The sequence below is a fragment of the Panthera uncia genome, unplaced genomic scaffold, assembly GCF_023721935.1.
Source record: "Panthera uncia isolate 11264 unplaced genomic scaffold, Puncia_PCG_1.0 HiC_scaffold_217, whole genome shotgun sequence".
In the NCBI taxonomy this organism is placed as follows: Eukaryota; Metazoa; Chordata; class Mammalia; order Carnivora; family Felidae; genus Panthera; species Panthera uncia.
Window position 1 is genome coordinate 34,930 of NW_026058877.1, and position 16,813 is coordinate 51,742.

Below are 16,813 nucleotides of genomic sequence, written 5' to 3' on the forward strand. Positions count from 1 at the left end.
TTAGCTAGGATCTGTCAAAGGCCATTGTTCCTGCCATCAGGGAGATTCCTTGGAGCTTAATACTAAAACGAGGGGGAGTAGGGCTCCAAAGTCTTGAGTCACTATGAAAACCAGCAAGAACCCAGACTGCAGACATATACAACACACCTTCCTCTTGGACCCCTTGACTGATGCTTCAAGTCAGAATACTTAAAAGCATTTCACTTCCCCTTTGGCATAACAAATCCAATGAAACCATTTAATTTAAAGGCTTTTTATTAGGAACCAGGGGAATGAGCTGCTTGTCCCTCTGTAACAGTCTAGAGTAGGTCATCAGGCCCAGGATGGAGAAAGGTTATTAGCAAAGGTACTGTGGTGTGCTTTGCTGCACTTGCTTAGGGCCTGGAAGGAAAGGTGGCGGCAACAGAGGCTGGCAGGAACTGGTGTTAGCCAAAACACCAATAGCCTGGGGAGAACCCTCTACCTTCCTTCCACCTCCACTCAAGGCCGGATGGAGCATGCCAGGAGACCGAGAACGTGGCTGGAGCAGGCAGGACGCAGCAGTGCTGGACCCCTGGCTGCATCGTGTGCTACTTCACTTCACTTGCCTGCCCTCCACTCTTCTTGCCGTTTGGTGATTAGGTATTTGAAGAACTCATACACAGACCATGCGATGGCTGTGGAGGGGATCTGGTAAATTACTCTGGCCTGTACCCCTCGGAAGTAGGCGGTCACACCACCTACTTGATACACCGTCCTGAAGGCACTAGCCATGCCTGTGATATGTCCTGTGATGTTTGAGTTCAAAGCCAAGGATTCCTGGGTGTTGAGCAGTGTTTTGCAAACGTCCAGTGGGGTTGTGGCAGCGGCAGCTACGGCTCCTGCACAGGCTCCAGAGAGAACGTGGGAGCTGGGGTTGTACCGTCTCTGGGGGTTAAAGTGCTCCTGCAGGAATTCATAGGTCATGAAGTGAATGGCTTGGAAGGGAACATTCATGGTTAGCTGGGTGGTGTAGCTACGATAAAAGGCGCCGGCCCCTTCATTTTGCCACACTGCCCGTACACAGTCTGTCACCCGGTGGTATGGGGAGTTGTACATCTGCATCCTCTGCTTGACCACTGGTAGTGCCATCAACAAGAAGAAGGAAGGAAATGATGCCAGCAATCAACCGGTGAGCAAGAGTGTCCAGATTCAGAGTCCCGAGTCAGCGGGTCAGCCATTGGAATGGAGAGGGGAAAAAAAAAAAAGTATGAGTGAGCTATCAGTCTAATAAATTAAAGTTTCCCTTTTTTGAGAGAAGGGGATAGGAGAAGGTTGATAAAGGGCCAAAAAAATAACAGACTGACTTACAGTAGGATTTCTTTAAAACCAACCAGTGAACACACAAGATACATTTATGGTTTAGAAACTCCAGTAGATTTTCTTGAAAAAATTACCAACCTATTATGATCTTACCCTTTCGTAAAACCCCAGGGAAGAAATGACTCAGTGGCAGTGAACATGATAATGAACGGATAGCCCTAACAATCCCAATCCTCAGGTATGCAGAGCACCCAACTCTTATGACATGAGGATGGTTATCCTCCTCAGGAGAAGGGCTACCAGAAAGAAAACACAGTTCTTAACCAAGAAGACTGTGGCTTTAGTTTCCAAACATCTACTCTCTTGAGTAGATAACATGGTATGAGCCCTGGATCTTCAGCTTAGCTTTGGCCCTTTCCACACCATGGCCTTGCCCAGACTGGTAAAGGGCTGGAGCTTAAAGAGCATGGCAACTGTGCTATCCCTTCACGTTTGTTTGAGTACCTCATTCTCCAGCTCAGAAGCCAAGATCCAAGCAGCCGGGCAGGAACTGAGCTCTACAATTTACCCTTTCATTCCTATTTCGACTATCTTCATTCTAATAAGAATGGCAGGATTTTTAAATGTCAAAATCCATCTTTACCTCTTTGAAGAAAAGTGAAATACTCTGTTAAATTTTCAGATGAGATCAAATCCACTACAAAGAGGACTTCCGAGAAAACCCAGGAATAGGCCAAGTAGAGCCATATCTTTTTTCAGGGAAGCCCCAAAGATGAATTAAAGCTCAATGAATTTGCTTCCTAAGGGGCTCCTCCTACCCACTGACAATATGGGGGGGGCGCCCTCTACTGGTAAGAAACGGTAACACAAAAGGATTTCCCCCCCCCAAAATGGCTGGGATGCTCCCTGTCTTTCCTCCGCAAACCAGAAATAAAGGAAAAGCCTAGAGATGCAGGTGCAGTGGCCCACGGGGGGAAAGGTGGAGGAATCATTACCTTCTGCTGGATTCATGGCTGCATCATGCAGTAATGTTGCTACACAACCGGCCGCACCTGCAAAGGAGAAAACAATAGCCATACATGAGGCCAGAAGAGGACAACTGATTGAGGCACCAGAGTGAAGGGAGTGGCTAGGCTAAACAACAGCAGGGAGAGGGAACCCACTGCTCTCGAGCCCCTGTTCTGAAAAATGAAGATATTTGTTCCCACCAACTTAGTAAGGTTACCAGTCTACATTCCATATGTATAATAGGAAGGCCAAAAGAGTCAAAGAAAACAACCCAGATTTTATAAAGACTTTTCTGAGAATGAATGCACTTTATGCCCCAAACAGGAAGCAGGTACACTGCAGCCAAGGGATGCCAGCACCAACTGCCTCCAGTGGAGGGAGAACATGAGGGGCGGTGGTCAGATCTGCCCCACACCATCTCACCTGTCATCCTGCTGCCCCTGTGCTGCCCATTCCAACTCCAAACTCTAACATCTATCCATTTAGACCTTTCCTTGAGGTCCTTAACCACCATATCTCTCAACTTTCCTCTCAGTTTGGTTTTCAATCCTCAAGCATCAGGCTGCTGTCCCTTCCCTTACTTTCACATAGCCTTCAACCCTCTGGTTTTTCTGTGCAGAAGTCTCTTGGCTCAACCCCAATTCACTTGAGGCCTTGTTGTGTCCTCAACAACACAAACTGCCTCTGGTCAGTTAGGATCCTGAAAACGTGATGCAAAGAGCTGGGGCTCCATTAATGTCTTCCTTGGGCAGCTGGGTCACCTCAGATCCTGCCCCAAGGAGCAGGACACCACCCGATTATCAAGATATATACAGTGGGAGTATTTCAATGTGTCTCCACATTACCAGGGCATTAGAAGTTGATGCAGGGAGATGAAAGAAGTCAAGCTGGTAGGTAAGGGAAGATACCGTAACACTTTGTTGAGGTGTCCCAAAAGAGGGGTGGGGTTGAAGCAGCCCATTGTCTGAGAACGTCAGGTTTGGAAGTCCCTCCCCTATACTCTGGCCTACCCCAGCCCAAAGCTTCAGCTCCAAACCATGCTGAGGCTGGAAAGCATTGACAGCAGCAAAGCCCAAAGAGTTGAGAAAGTGGGGGAACCAGCACAGGAAGGCTCAATACCATTGGCAATATGGCTATTGCCCCCAGGGTGGATTACATCACTCAATGTCTTTTTTAACTTTTCGTAGCAGGCAAAATAGAGGGCATGGGCAGGCCCTGCGCCTGTTGCTGTGACGTTTAGCCCCCGCATGGGTCTCCACAGCCCCTCTGTTCTTATAATCCTCCAGAGTGCCTCCAACACATTTCGATAGCGGGCGGCTGGGTCAGGCTGTAGGCTCTGCATCCGGGTCTGGAATTACAGAAAGAAGTGCAATGTCAGTGATGCCAACTTCTTATTCAACGCTGTAACTTCAGCACTCAGGCTTGGGACACTCCTCTGTGGAATCATGCCAATGTGCGGGAGTGCTACCTGGCACCCAGTTTTACTCCCAAATCTATGTCTGACCTTTCCAAGGCTTGGACCTTTTGCTAGTCATCTATGAAGGGAACACCATTCTTTTCTCAAGAATATAACTGCTTAGGAAGTATGCTTGAACTCTGAAATGATTCATAGCCCCAGCAACAAATATCAAGCCTGTTTCAGGAGATATTGCTTTTGTGCCTTAATAAACCCAGGCCAAGAGTTCGTTACAAATAGATTCTAAAGTCAACTATTTACTGTCTACAACATTATGCCTTATTTCTGAAGGTTGATCCTGGGCCTGCTTCCTAACCACACACTATACTGACTAATGAGACGATGGCTCATCCTTTATTACATCCTTGATGATTATCTGACTTTCATGGATTATTTGGCATTGGCAGCTGAGCCTGTAGGTTAAACTCTTGGCAGAAGTAACATTTGTAATCAATGCTGCTCTATTTCTGGGAAAGAGCATTTGCCTTGAGACTATGAAAGGTGGAAACTAACTTTGTCTCTAAAACTGAAGGGGCTCCCAGATTTCTAATCAAAACTGAATGAATCCCCAAACTGGCATCAAATTAAATCAGTCTCTGTGAAACAGAATCCATGGAATTTCCAGAGGATTCAATGATTGGGACAAAAGTACATGGCAGACACTTTGTATAATGTTCCTGGACAAAGTCTGGTTGGGATTTGGGAAATGAATCTCTTCGAAACATTCACCAAATCACAGACCCTCAGAGGGAGGTTTGTCTCCCAGTGAAAAACTCTTGTCTATTGATCCATTTCAAGATTAAGATGGCATGGAGACTAACAATATAAAATCAATGTCCAGTGCCTGGAACAAAGTAAGCACTCAAGATTTGTTTGTTGAATGAATGAATGAACAAACGAATGAATCTTAGCTGTGTCTGCACCAATTCACAAAGTAAGAAGCAGACTATTAGTGAGCCAGAAGGGCAATTTATGCCCAAGTATAGTTTAAATTCCTACTTCATTCCAATTACTGGTTCAGTCTGGATTTAAAAGCTTGAACCTTCCTTTTGGCCAACTGCAATCCAAGAGTGTTGTCTCTTGTCAAAAGCATGAGGGAAAAAAAAAACTAACCAGATCAACAGGTCCTAGTTAGCTGTAAGCAATCCACATTCCTCTAGTTATTTTCTCTTGTCTGCTACCAACAAAGAACTGGAAAGTTAAAAGGTTAATTACTGTAAATGCAATCAGAAATACAGTTACCACTTATTACAACTTGACACATTCATTCTACTTCTCAAAAAAAGAAACCCATAAAGTTCCAATAAAGCATGTGTTTACAGATCTTTCCCATCACTCACGGGGTATAAAATCCATCAGAGGAGTTACCCAGCGACTACAGGTCTTTGCTGGCTACAGCTGCTGATAAAGATAAACTGATCCTGGTGGCTTAACAATTATGTGTTTCCATTGGTTTGTTCAAAACTGTTCTTGCATAGGGAGAATGTTCAGAAGCTGTACTGCTCTGCTGAAGTCACTAGCATTATCTGGACAACCAGCCTTGAAAGGTCTGGCCTCAGAGATGTGGAACGTTTCACCCCCAAGAGAAACCTGGACTGTAGGTATCATACATACCCCTAACTCTAATTCACGATTCTACTTACACCCTTATGGAGAGGAACCAAGCATAAGCTATGCCAAATACAGAAATGAATACGGCTCCCCAAATTTGTGGGCCAATAAATCTTTCTTTTGGAGAAAGATCAAATCTCTAAGAATTTATGAATAGCCTTTAATATAAAAACCACTAGCTTTGAAGAAAAGCCAAATAAACTAATAGGTAAGTGGTTTGGCAAAAAACAAGCCACATTTCAGTCAGAAAGCCTGAGTTTCAGCCCCAGCTTTGCTAGATGTGTGGCCTTGGATATGTCACTTAACCTGAGTTTCAGTGTTGTCATCTACAACATGAAACTAAGAATGGCTAATGGAGCTATTATGGGGATTTGAAGAGTCAGGGCATGTAAAAGCCATTGGCAATTTATGAAGTACTACAAATATAAGGCTTTTTATTGTCTTCAAACATGATTCTAGGAAATATGTGTTTATATCTTAGAATGTATAGATCATGGGAGTGTTGTCTCTTGTGTATGTCATTTCACAAATATGCATGGGCAACTAACTGGTCCTTAGCCACTAATAAATCAGGTTTCATTTTTGTATTTCTTGTTTTCACTTTATTGTTTTTAATGTTTATTTATTTTTGTGAGAGACAGAGAGTGAGTGGGGAGGGGCAGAGAGAGAGGGAGACAGAGAATCCCCAGGGGGCTCCACACTGTCAGTGCACAGCCCAATGTGGGGCTCGAACTCACAAACTGTAAGATTATGACCTGAGCCGAAATCAAGGGTCGGATGCTTAACCAACTGAGCCACCCAGGTGCTCCTATTTCACTTTCAAGTTTCTCTTTGGCTATAATGATTTTTTATGTCCGGCTATCAATCTGAAGTTCACATTTAGGACTGAGCACTATTGTGAAACTCTGTGCCTTGCTTGGCTCTGGAAATCTACTTTGGGGAGGCTGTATGGAAGGCCCGAGAGCCTGACTGGGGTCAAATCATGACTGTGCCACCTAACTTGCTTCCTTTTCTTGTTGTGTAAAATAATGAAAATGGTGTGTACTTCATGAAAACGCTTCACAGATTAAACGAATAAATGTATGTAAGGCACATCAGTTAGTGTTTGGCAAACAAGAAGAGTTGACATTTACTGAATAATTATTATTAGATACAAGAAAGTCAAATATGCCAATGTTTCCATTTCCTAACCTTTCATTGGTGAATGTGTATAGATAACCATTTACATCTGGGGTTTGGCAAAGATTTATTTCCCTTTGTCACGATTACAGAGCCAAATAGCAGCACGTTGGTGACAAGAGGGTACTTAGATGATTTTGAGAAGAGTTCTGACTGCTTTGGTTGCAGAGCCTATCCCTATAGATAAAGTCTGATGTTTGCCTCTGAGGTCCAGAAATGGAAAACTGGGATATGTTTGGGCTCCCAAACCTCCCTGTTATGACCATGTAAATAGTCGGCTGAATAACTATGGCCTGGCAAGGTTATGCTAGGTTCCTCCCAAGGATATTTTAAATCAACTTGACCCTGAGAAGTGGCTGGGTAGCACTGCCTTACATGCCAAGAGGCAATGTCAACTTTCATTTGCAAACACTGTGGTTGCTGTTTTGGCTCCAACACAGATACCTGCTTCTAGTCTTAGGGATGGTTGGGCTGCTCTTCTTCTCCACCACCATTTATGGTAAAAGAGGAACTGGGAAACCCTGGGACAAGTGAACTGGGAAGGCCTTTCTGAAGGAAGAGATTTGAATTTTACTTTCATAACTGTACAACAATGTTTAACATCCTAGTGACACTAAATCCTACTGGTCTCACCTAGTTGTTCCCTCTAGTCATTTAAATCCCAGCATTAATGACAAATGAAAATGATTCTTCTAAAATAAGCTTTTGTATTTTTGAAGACTCTTGAGCATTTTTTTCCTCCAGGTCAAATAATTAATTCTTTAATATAGGGCTTTGAGGCATAACTATAATGTTATAGGACTTTTTTAAAACACAAATTTCAAAGCTTATGTAAATGAGTAAGAACTGTTCTTCAAAACAGCTTGGAAGGCTAGAAGTAACTTATTCCACCAGTGCTGTGATTATGCAAAATATTTCTGGAACTCCTCTTTCAGAAGTGTTTCCTCAGTGGCTTTGTCAGCCTCAAGAATAAACCAGGCTCCTTGCTTTCTGCTCCTACCTTCTCTCTGACTCCAATCAGTATTACCCATTTTGATCTCCCACCTTATCTACCATTTTTGATTCTGAATGGTCTGTTACTAAAAAATCGACCACATCTTGTGACAGGACAAAGGTCTGCCCTCTTTAAGGATATGCACCCAAATATTCTAAAGGGATTTCTAACAAAGAAATTTATAAAATGTTTACAGCAACAATAGCATTATGTAAATACATGGAATAAGAAGATAGCCTACCAAGGTAATAGGACAACACTTCAGTTGACAAGTTATAGTAATATTCCTAAGTCAATCACATTATTACATTGTATTTTTCAAGTCATTAAATAATTTTCATTGCTTTCCTTGATCTAGTTTTCATTTGATACCCATCCTGAAACATAGCACCCTAGACCCTGCTAGCTCCTGCTCTCTACTCACAGTCTTAGTATTGGGAGGTTACTTTACTTTGCAGTTAGATCACATTAACTTTTGGATATATAGCATTAACAACTCACATTCAACCTAGACTTTATTACATAAATGTCTGCATCTTTTTTATTTGTACTTGCCCATTTTACATTTTAATACTGTTAGAGCATTAATGATCCTTTTACTTCTCTTGCAAAGATTTTACTTTTTATTTCTATTCCTCCCAATTGACAAGGGTATTTAAAGTTCTAATATCCATTTTAACCAAGTTCATTTACCAGTTTCAATAGGGATGGCCACTGGTAGGAGTTGCTTTGCAGTGCACTAGAAAACTCCTATCAACTCAATGTCATTCACAAAGCTTAATGAGTACTTTCCCCATTTCCTCATCCATACTACTTATGAAAACATAAGTACCAGAATCAGGAAGAAGCAGAAGAGGTAGACTTTGTATTTCCCAACTCGGTATTCTCTCCTTTTGAATATGTAACATTTGTCTAATTTGAGGAGAAAACACACGTCAAAGAGCTGTGAGAATACTGTTTGGACTATTACCCCTGATATGTAAAGGAGGTACCACTCTCTTTCTCAATACGTTTACTTCAACAGCCCCCTTGAATTTACTTCTCATTCAATTTAGTCCTCACTTTTAGAGGTTGGTACCTTTCCTAATGCACAAGATTAACTGTAAAGAACAATCTGTTCCCTCTTCACCTAGCTTTCTTCAGAAGCACCCGACTTCTGTACCCACTAATCAGTCTGCTTGGTTGTGGTTGCCATTAGTTTTTACTTTCACAGGAATCATGCCTTCATGTTAATCCTATTTCATTTTCTTCACACTTACATCTGCTTTTCAAAATCATGCTTCCCTTCTAGGCAACTTTCCCCTTTTTGTCAAATTCAGGTGGCTAAAGAAACACACTGTCAGGTTCATCTCTCGTTTGGGGGCCTATGTGCCCCCATACAAAATCCTAATCCCAGTTTAGTTTTCATGTTCAGGAAATAGGTGGGGTGTCATGCTTGCTGCACAGAGAAACCGAAACCTTTTCCTGAACATGGGTTTTCCCAAATCATTTCCAGTCTGGAGCTATGAATTCTGACTGCACAATGACTTCCAATCATTCATGGCTTAAGAGTTAATAAGTAAATCATTTATCTAGCCGAGACATTTCAGATTTCCGTTCTTGCCCCAACACTGTTAAGGGAAGACACAGCAAGTTTCTTGTAAAAGCACTCGCCCAGAGAGCATCTTCAAGGCATTAAGATCCTATTCGGAGTCTGATTCACCCCAGTTGTCTTCACCGTAATCAAATTAGTAGCACTTACCTGTTCCATCCCATCCCACCCTATTCCTGTTTAGTCCCGTCTAGGATCCAGACTTTGGCTGACAGATTTTCTTTCCACAGTCCCGATTCAGATCTCACTGACGGTTAGAAATGGGTCCTGGTTCCTGACTGGGTTCAATTCCCAGTCGGGACCTTGCTTGCATGGCGCATCGGTCGAATCGTGTGGTGGTGGCAGGAGCCAGGAAGAAACCCATGTCGGCTCCGGCTCTCGGCCAGGATCCTGGCTCGGGACAGGACCCAGGGGTCGGGTCAGCCCCAGGTCGGATTCAGAGCCGGTCCAGGTCTCACCTTGACGCAGTCGATGGGATACATCACGCAGTGCTCCAGGATCCCTGCCACGGCGCCCGCCACCATGTGCGTGGTGACAGTGGCTCCAGCCGGCAGCGCCTCGTAGTCCGGGCCGGAGTCCGGATCCTGCCGTACCGGGGGCCTGCAGGCCCCGGCCTCCCCGCCGCCGACCCCCCGGCCCACGCCCCGCTGCAGCCACCCGTCCAGCAGCGCCGACTCCCCGGGGCTCCGCCCCGGCCCAGCCGCCGACCTCCCCGCCACACCGCCAGCACCCCGCCCCTCCAACTCCATCCACCCGGGCCAGCTGCGGCGCCCACCCTCGCCGCCGCTGCCGCCACTGCCGCCACCGCCCCCCGGCCCCGTCGCGTCCGCCTCAGGCGCGGCCCAGAGAGCCCGGGGCCTCCGGCTCCCGCTTGGCCCGCGGACACGCCCTTCAGCCAGCCATTGGTGCAGCTGCCAAGTTATCCCCGCCCCTTTGCTTTCGTAGGGAAAAAATGTGTGTGGTATTAGAGAAGTGGCCTGTCATTCCTCCACCCCGTGGCGTTGCTACTGCTTAGGTTCCACCCCTTCCCCTTTGATCTTGGAAGCTTCTTGTTTATTGGCTATTGATTGGCCAACATGTAAGATCAACCCGCCCTCCGACTTTTCTGGAGGGCGGGAGAAACTTAAGGCTGAACTTTGATAGGCTCAACCACTCTTGATACTTTGACCGCGGCCATTGGCCCGCATCACGTCGGGATCCGATTGGCTACCGGAAGAGAGCGAAGAGCCCAGGGGCGAGAGAGGCCAGATTTGGGCCCCAGACTGGCGCCTGTGGAGCTCCAGGCGGTACCCTGTGGGGTGGATGGGGCGTGGTGCCAGGCCTTCAAGGTCAAACCGCTGACGGATGCCGTTAGGATCTGCGTTCGAGCGCCCGCCCCAAATCCCGGGATGCGCGGGTCGCGTGCAGGCGGCTTTGGCCCGAGAGCTCTGTTCCCGCGGGATCTCAGGCCGGCGTGAGGTGGAGCCAGCTTGAGCCGGGTATCCCCTGGCGCGGCCCGCGGGCCGTTCCGGGAAGCTGTTGCGACAAGCGGGCGGCGGCCCGTTAGACTGGTCGCATCTGGAGCGATGCCCCCGACCCCGTCTCGTGCAGCTCGGGAGCCAACTCCCGAAGGCCCTGTGCTCCTCAGACCCTAGCGCGCCTCACCAGGCTTGCACCCGAAGTCGCCCTGGAAACCCCGCAGTTGCTGAATGAATGAGTTCCCCGGGGCCCGCTGTCGCTGGGTCCTGCGCCGAGCCGAGAGCTGGAGGGAGGGAAGAGAGATGTCGAAATGGGGCGGGATGATTCAGAGATGACGACAGGCGGAGAGGCGGGTCTGGAGACAGCTTGCCGCAACAAGCACAGAAAGCACGGCGGCTGTGGAGAAGCTCGGACGTACCACTTTCCCCGAAGCTGACGCGCCGATGACCACCGCTGCCTGGTGGTGACTGCCTTTTGTGATAAGACTGCTCTCCCTCCCGGGCGGGTCCGCCGGGGTTTAAGAGGGGCGCTCTCGGGTGAAGGACAATGCCAGCGAGCCCCAGCCTCGAGCACCACTTCCTGGGCGACGCTGCTGCGCGGGAGCTACACGAGGGCTGCTGGCTAGTCTGAGTGAACGCAGGAGCTTTCCCCGCTCCTCCGTCTGCCCTGCTTCAGTATCCCTTCTCTGGGGCGTGTTTGTACAAGCCTCCCACTGGTTCCAGCTCAGTCTTTCTACCTGTTTTGCTGAGATGGTGATGCAATTGTGAACTTTCCCATCTGGTTTATAGCTTTTCTTTAAGGAAGAGATTGTCCTTTTTTTCTCTGAAGCTGGCCCTTCTCTGGGCCTCTGGGAGTTTTTGTTTTTAACTTTGTTTTACTCACCTATTCTGTCTCTCCTCAGCAGTGGTTATTAACCTTAGGCTCTCGACCTTTTGGAAAATAATGAAGCTACCAATCCTCTTCGCCCCTCCACTTCCCATCCCCCATGCACACACCTGGAGGTCCATGAACTTCAGGTTAAGAACCCCTCTTCTACATCTTTCCCCTTCTCTAGCTCACTTCCCTTGAAAAATGAATAGGACTCACAAAAAGAAAACCACTCAATCCTGCTAGAGTACTAATTCTCTTTACTGCCAAACTACTCCAGTAATGAGTTATGCCTGCTATGTCCTTTTTCTCCTTCAGCCCTACATTTTTACTCCTTAATTCGGTAGTCACAAATGACCTTTTCAAATGCAATGGCCTTTTTCTTATTCCCTCGTGGCCTCACTGACCCATCCCTCACTGAAATTTTTTTCCTCATTAGGAGCCACTTTATTCTACATTTTAGACTCCTCAGTCTCTGACACTTTTCTACCGACTGAAGGAGAACATTCCTAAAGGTTTAATGCTTCTTGTTCATCTTCACTACCTTAGAGAACCTTACCATTCCAAACCTGCTTTTCTCATTGGACTTATATTTCTTTCATTGCATACTTCTTAACTAAAATTTCCATGTGAACATTCAGTAAATATTTATTGAGTGCCAGCTCTGTACTTGAAGCTGGTGACCCAGGTCACAGTCCATGGAGTTCTCATGGAGCTTACTTTTTCTTTCTTTCTTTCTTTTTAATGTTTATTTATTTTTAAGAGAGACAGTGTGTGAGTGGGAGAGGGGCAGAGAGAGAGGGAGACACAGAATCTGAAGCAGGCTCCAGGCTCTGAGCTGTCAGCACAGAACCTGATGCGGGGCTCAAACCCACAGGCCGTGGGATCATGACCTGAGCCGAAGTCGGATGCTCAACGGACTGAGCCACCCATGCGCCCCTCATGAAGCTTACTTTTTTAATGAGGGGAGGGTGATAGACAAAAATACCAGTTAACTCTAGGTATGATTCTGATACTGAAATAGGTGTGATAAAGTGTGACTAGGTGGCTACGTTTGTTGGACTGGGAAAGGCCTTTCTGAGGAGATGACACCATGATAAGTTCTAAATGACAAACCCAGAAAAGAGCATTCCAGAAGAAACAGTAGGTACAATAACCCTGCGGAGAGAACAAGGTTGCAAAAGTGAGTGTGGCTGGAACATGGTGAGAGAAAGGGGAGGTGACACAGGATGAGATTGGGGAGATAGGCAGAGGGTGAACATCCACCTTAATATCTGACTTGGCATGTTCACTCCAAACTTAGCCCCTTCCACTTCCCACTCCAACCAATTCCTCCAAAATGTTCCTTTTCTAAAGCTGGAGGTCTTCTGTAGCTATCCTTTAGAAATATTCTGAAGCATTTGTGCTTTCTTTTTCCTTCCTTTTGATTCATTTTCCCAGTATCTGATACCTTCACATCTATACTGTAAGAACCTTTGAATGTCCTACCTCTGGGATTCCCTGGCTTCAGGGGCTTCACCTCTGGGATTCCCATCCTTCCAGGTACATGGTAAGGATTGTTCTTCCCACCTCCTTAAAGATAGGCATGGCTTATGCATAACAGTGGATTTGCTTTGACCAAGGAAATATGAGAGAAGTGTGAGAGCCACATATGAACTTCCCTGCCACATGACTGGTGATGTTTAGAAGGCTCCATCAGCCTGGTGCCCCAGTAAGGATGATGAAGCAAAGTCACTTACTTGCCACTCCCTTCCCCTCAGATGGGCTTTCAGCATGAGTAAGAAATAATCTTTGTCTTTAAAACAGATTTTGGGATTATTCCACACCATAGCATAATCTAGCCCAGTGCCACCGCTCAGACTTTACTGTGATAAATTGTCACCTGAAGAATTTGTTAAAATGCAGATTATAATTCTCTAGTGGGGACGGGATTCTGCGTTTCTTACAAGTTCCCAGGTGATGCTGATGCCATCAGAATAGCAAGCACCTAACCCACCCTATCTGACGTCCCACCTTCAACACATCTGCACATGCTGCCCTACACCTCACCAACCCTTAAACTTCCCTAAAAAAAAAAAAAAAAAAAAAGGAGCTAACAGAGAAATAACCTTCTTGGAGATATTCCTTAGAAGCCCTCAATAGCTCCCATATCTGCAGCTCCTCAGTCAGACATTGTAGGATTTTTTCTTACATTCCTAGGACCATTGCTTTTCATATTCTCTCTTCTCTACTGTCTTTATTTTCTGCCTCTACCAATGAGACTATTCATTGTCTCACTATCAAGTTTCATCTATTTTATTTAATAATAGAAACCTCAAGTTTTAGTTTGGAGCTATAAGTCCAGCTGAAGTCCATATTTCCCCCAGCTTCCCCTTCAGCTGGTGTTAGCTGTGTGACTAAGTTCTAGTTCATGGGATGTGAGTGTAAGTGGCATGAGACATCTGGGTTCTGCCTTTAAAAGGAAGATTATGTCCTCTGAGTATTTTCTTCATGTTCTCCCTTCTTGTCCTTCAGAATACAGACCCAGAAGTTGTCAACCATTTTTGGCCACATAGACAAGGCCTATACCTTAGGTGGGCAGAGCAACCGGTTGAAGAAAACTGCTGCCTTTTGGGCAGTAACAGTAATACCTTTGGACTAATCACGTTCTGGTACATGAGAGAACTCGTTTAAGCAGTTGCTGTTAATTTGAATCTTTGTTTACAGTACCAGGTTTATATCCTGATACATGTTCATCCCTAGAATGCATTTCACCCTTTGTTCTTACCAAAATTATTCTTGAAGGTCCAAAACAAGTCCCACTACTTCCAGCTTATAATACCCTCTTTCCCCGAACTGCCATCCCACATGACCATATGAGGTATAATACAGAATGAGATGGATTCCAGCAGCCACCCGTGCAAATAACACTGACTTCTTTACAGTTACTTACAGAGAAATAGATTCCTAAATTCTGATGAGTAGACCATGAAAGCTGTAGGAATTCAGAGATGGGGCAGTCAGTGAGGAGAGAAAGGATAAGAAGATATGTGTTTGAGCAGTTTAAAACTGGAGAATGTACACAAGAAGACATTTCCAGGGGGTGTGTGGGGAACAGTTTCAAGGGAATCAATTTGTTATTCCATGTCTTCTGCATCTTTCCTAACATTCATCTTTCTGAGAAAGCAGTTGAGGCAGCTCTCCTTTCCTTCCTCCTATTTCTTAGTCTGTCCTTCCACCTTACAAAAGGAAAGTGTGCCTTCACCTGTCCTTCATCTTGGTATATAGTTCATTGTCCTGGTATGTACAAACCTCCAGGTAGCTAAGCCACCAGGTAGTCCTGGTGCCAGCAAGGCCCCCTTCAATCAAGGTACAACTGTAGATTTCATGTGTTTGTCTGACTTAAGTATATTTCCATTAGGGCAAAACATGTCTTTAGGAATGGATATTTTGGTCCTTGTGGGATATTTGGGGTACATATATATTGTACAGTAGCATAATGGGTTTTTAATTTAACCACAACGTATTATCAAAGAATACATTGTTTCTGAGGGAGATTCTCTTTAGAATAAAGCAAAAAAAGCATAATTAAATGTTAAAGGCGGTAGTGCCTTATTTCACTCAGTTGACACATCATGGCAAGTTCTGTGTCTTATCTATCTTGGGACAAGAATATTCAAGATTTATAAAAATGTGCGCTGGGAAGAAATGATATGCTATAAATATAGTACAGTGTTCCCTCTCTGGTCAGAAGCAAGAAAGCTGAGTGATGCTCTTCATTTACTCATGTCTCAACTTTGGTCTTAATTTTACATTTTGCATAACTTCTAGAAGTATAGGGAAAGTACCTGTTTAATTTTCACAGATCAACATCATGCCTTCAAGTAAAAGGAAATATGTCAAAGTAAATTCATCTTTTGTTTTTTCTTGAATATTCATGCTTGTACTAAAAACATTTTCTTTTGTCAACGTAGAGTATTAGCTATACCATTTCACACACACTAGGATGGCTATAATCAAAAACACAGAATATACTTGTTGAGTCTACGGCCATACCACCCTGAACGCGCCCGATCTCGTCTGATCTCGGAAGCTAAGCAGGGTCGGGCCTGGTTAGTACTTGGATGGGAGAAAATATGTGTTGACAAGGATGTGGAGAAATTGGAGTCTTTTACACATTGCTGTAAAATGGTTCAGTCACCGTGGAAGACAGTTCAGCAGTTCCTCAAAAAGTTAAACAGAGTTACCATACGACCCACCACTTCACTCCTAGATATATCTGAAACAATTGAAAAGAGGTACTTAAACAAGTACGTGTACATGCTTATTCCATAGCAGCACTTTTCACAATAGGCAAAACGTGGAAACGGTCTAAATGTCTATCAATAGAATGAATAAACAAATTGTGTATATACACACAATATAATTCAGATGTAAAAAGGAATGAAAATAGTGATCTATATATACTACTACAATGTGAATCAACCTCAAAAATATGTTAAGTGAAAGAAGCCAAATGTGATTCCACTTATATGAAATATCCAGAATATGTAGCTCCACAGAGATAGAACACGGATTGGTAGTGGTGATGAGACAGGAGAAGCTGCTTGATGGGTACAGGGTTTCCTTTTGGGGTGATGAAATGGTTTGGAAGTAGGTAAAGGTGTTGGTTGCATAACGTGGTGAATGCACTAAATGCCACAGAATTGTTCACTTTAAGATGGTTACTTTCTGGCGCTACTAGGTGGCTCAGTCAGTTAAGTGACTGACTTTGGCTCAGGTCATGATCTCACGGTTTGTGAGTTCAAGCCCTTCATCGGGCTCTGTGCTGACAACTCAGAGCCTGGAGCCTGCTTCAGATTCTGTGTCTCCCTGTCTCTCTCCCCTACCCCCTCCCCTGCTCATGCTCTCTGTCAAAAATATACATTGAAAAAAAAAAAAAAGATGGTTACTTTGTTACATGACTTTCACCTCAACTTTAAAAAAACAAGATCGGCTAGCACCCAACAGATGAGCTGAATAAACTAGTATCTTGTTATCCTCTCAAATATTTATGCCCGACTCCACAAACAGCAGCTCTAAACCACTTATACAACTCCTGGATTGCCTGCCTCACATCAACTTGAAGAAAATCTACCTTGGACAAAAGTGAAAGATCTGGGAAATGATTGTTAATGGATACAGACTTTCTTTTTGGTCAGTGAAAATGTTTTAAATTTGTATCATATCGTGATGGTTGCACAATCCTGTGAATATACTAAAACCCACTGTATTGGGTGAATTTTATGGCATGTAAGTTACATCTCAATAAAGCTGTTCTTAACAAACTAAAAGGTCTAATTGGGATACGTTGAAGAGTATTTTCTTTTGGAACTTGGGTTTCATCAGC

The 16,813-nt window shown here is 44.7% G+C and overlaps 1 protein-coding gene across 3 annotated transcripts; it reads right to left on the reverse strand.

Annotated features, from left to right (window-relative positions):
• Positions 1 to 237: 237 nt before the first annotated feature.
• Positions 238 to 9,881, reverse strand: LOC125917663 (mitoferrin-2). Of its 3 annotated transcripts, XM_049623802.1 has the most exons (5): positions 9,579 to 9,662; positions 4,859 to 4,936; positions 3,409 to 3,637; positions 2,277 to 2,333; positions 238 to 1,097 (listed from the first exon to the last, which is right to left on the reverse strand). In XM_049623802.1, exons 3-5 carry the CDS (start codon positions 3,629 to 3,631, stop codon positions 580 to 582), a joined length of 798 nt encoding a protein of 265 aa, XP_049479759.1. In that variant the 5' UTR covers positions 3,632 to 3,637; positions 4,859 to 4,936; positions 9,579 to 9,662; the 3' UTR covers positions 238 to 579. The 3 variants fall into 3 exon arrangements, with proteins under 3 accessions (XP_049479759.1, XP_049479757.1, XP_049479758.1); XM_049623800.1 differs by lacking the exon at positions 4,859 to 4,936 and having other exon boundaries at positions 9,579 to 9,881; XM_049623801.1 differs by lacking the exon at positions 4,859 to 4,936 and having other exon boundaries at positions 9,271 to 9,674.
• Between the last annotated feature and the right edge of the window lie 6,932 nt (positions 9,882 to 16,813).

Coding starts and splice junctions, on each gene's coding strand:
- LOC125917663 (XM_049623800.1), bottom strand. CDS start 9,869: ATGGAGTTGGAGGGGCGGGGTGCTGGCGGTGTGGCGGGGAGGTCGGCG. Junction 3,638..9,578: donor ATCCCATCGACTGCGTCAAG/GTGAGACCTGGA, acceptor CTGTAATTCCAG/ACCCGGATGCAGAGCCTACA. Junction 1,098..2,276: donor AGCCATGAATCCAGCAGAAG/GTAATGATTCCT, acceptor TGGCACTACCAG/TGGTCAAGCAGAGGATGCAG.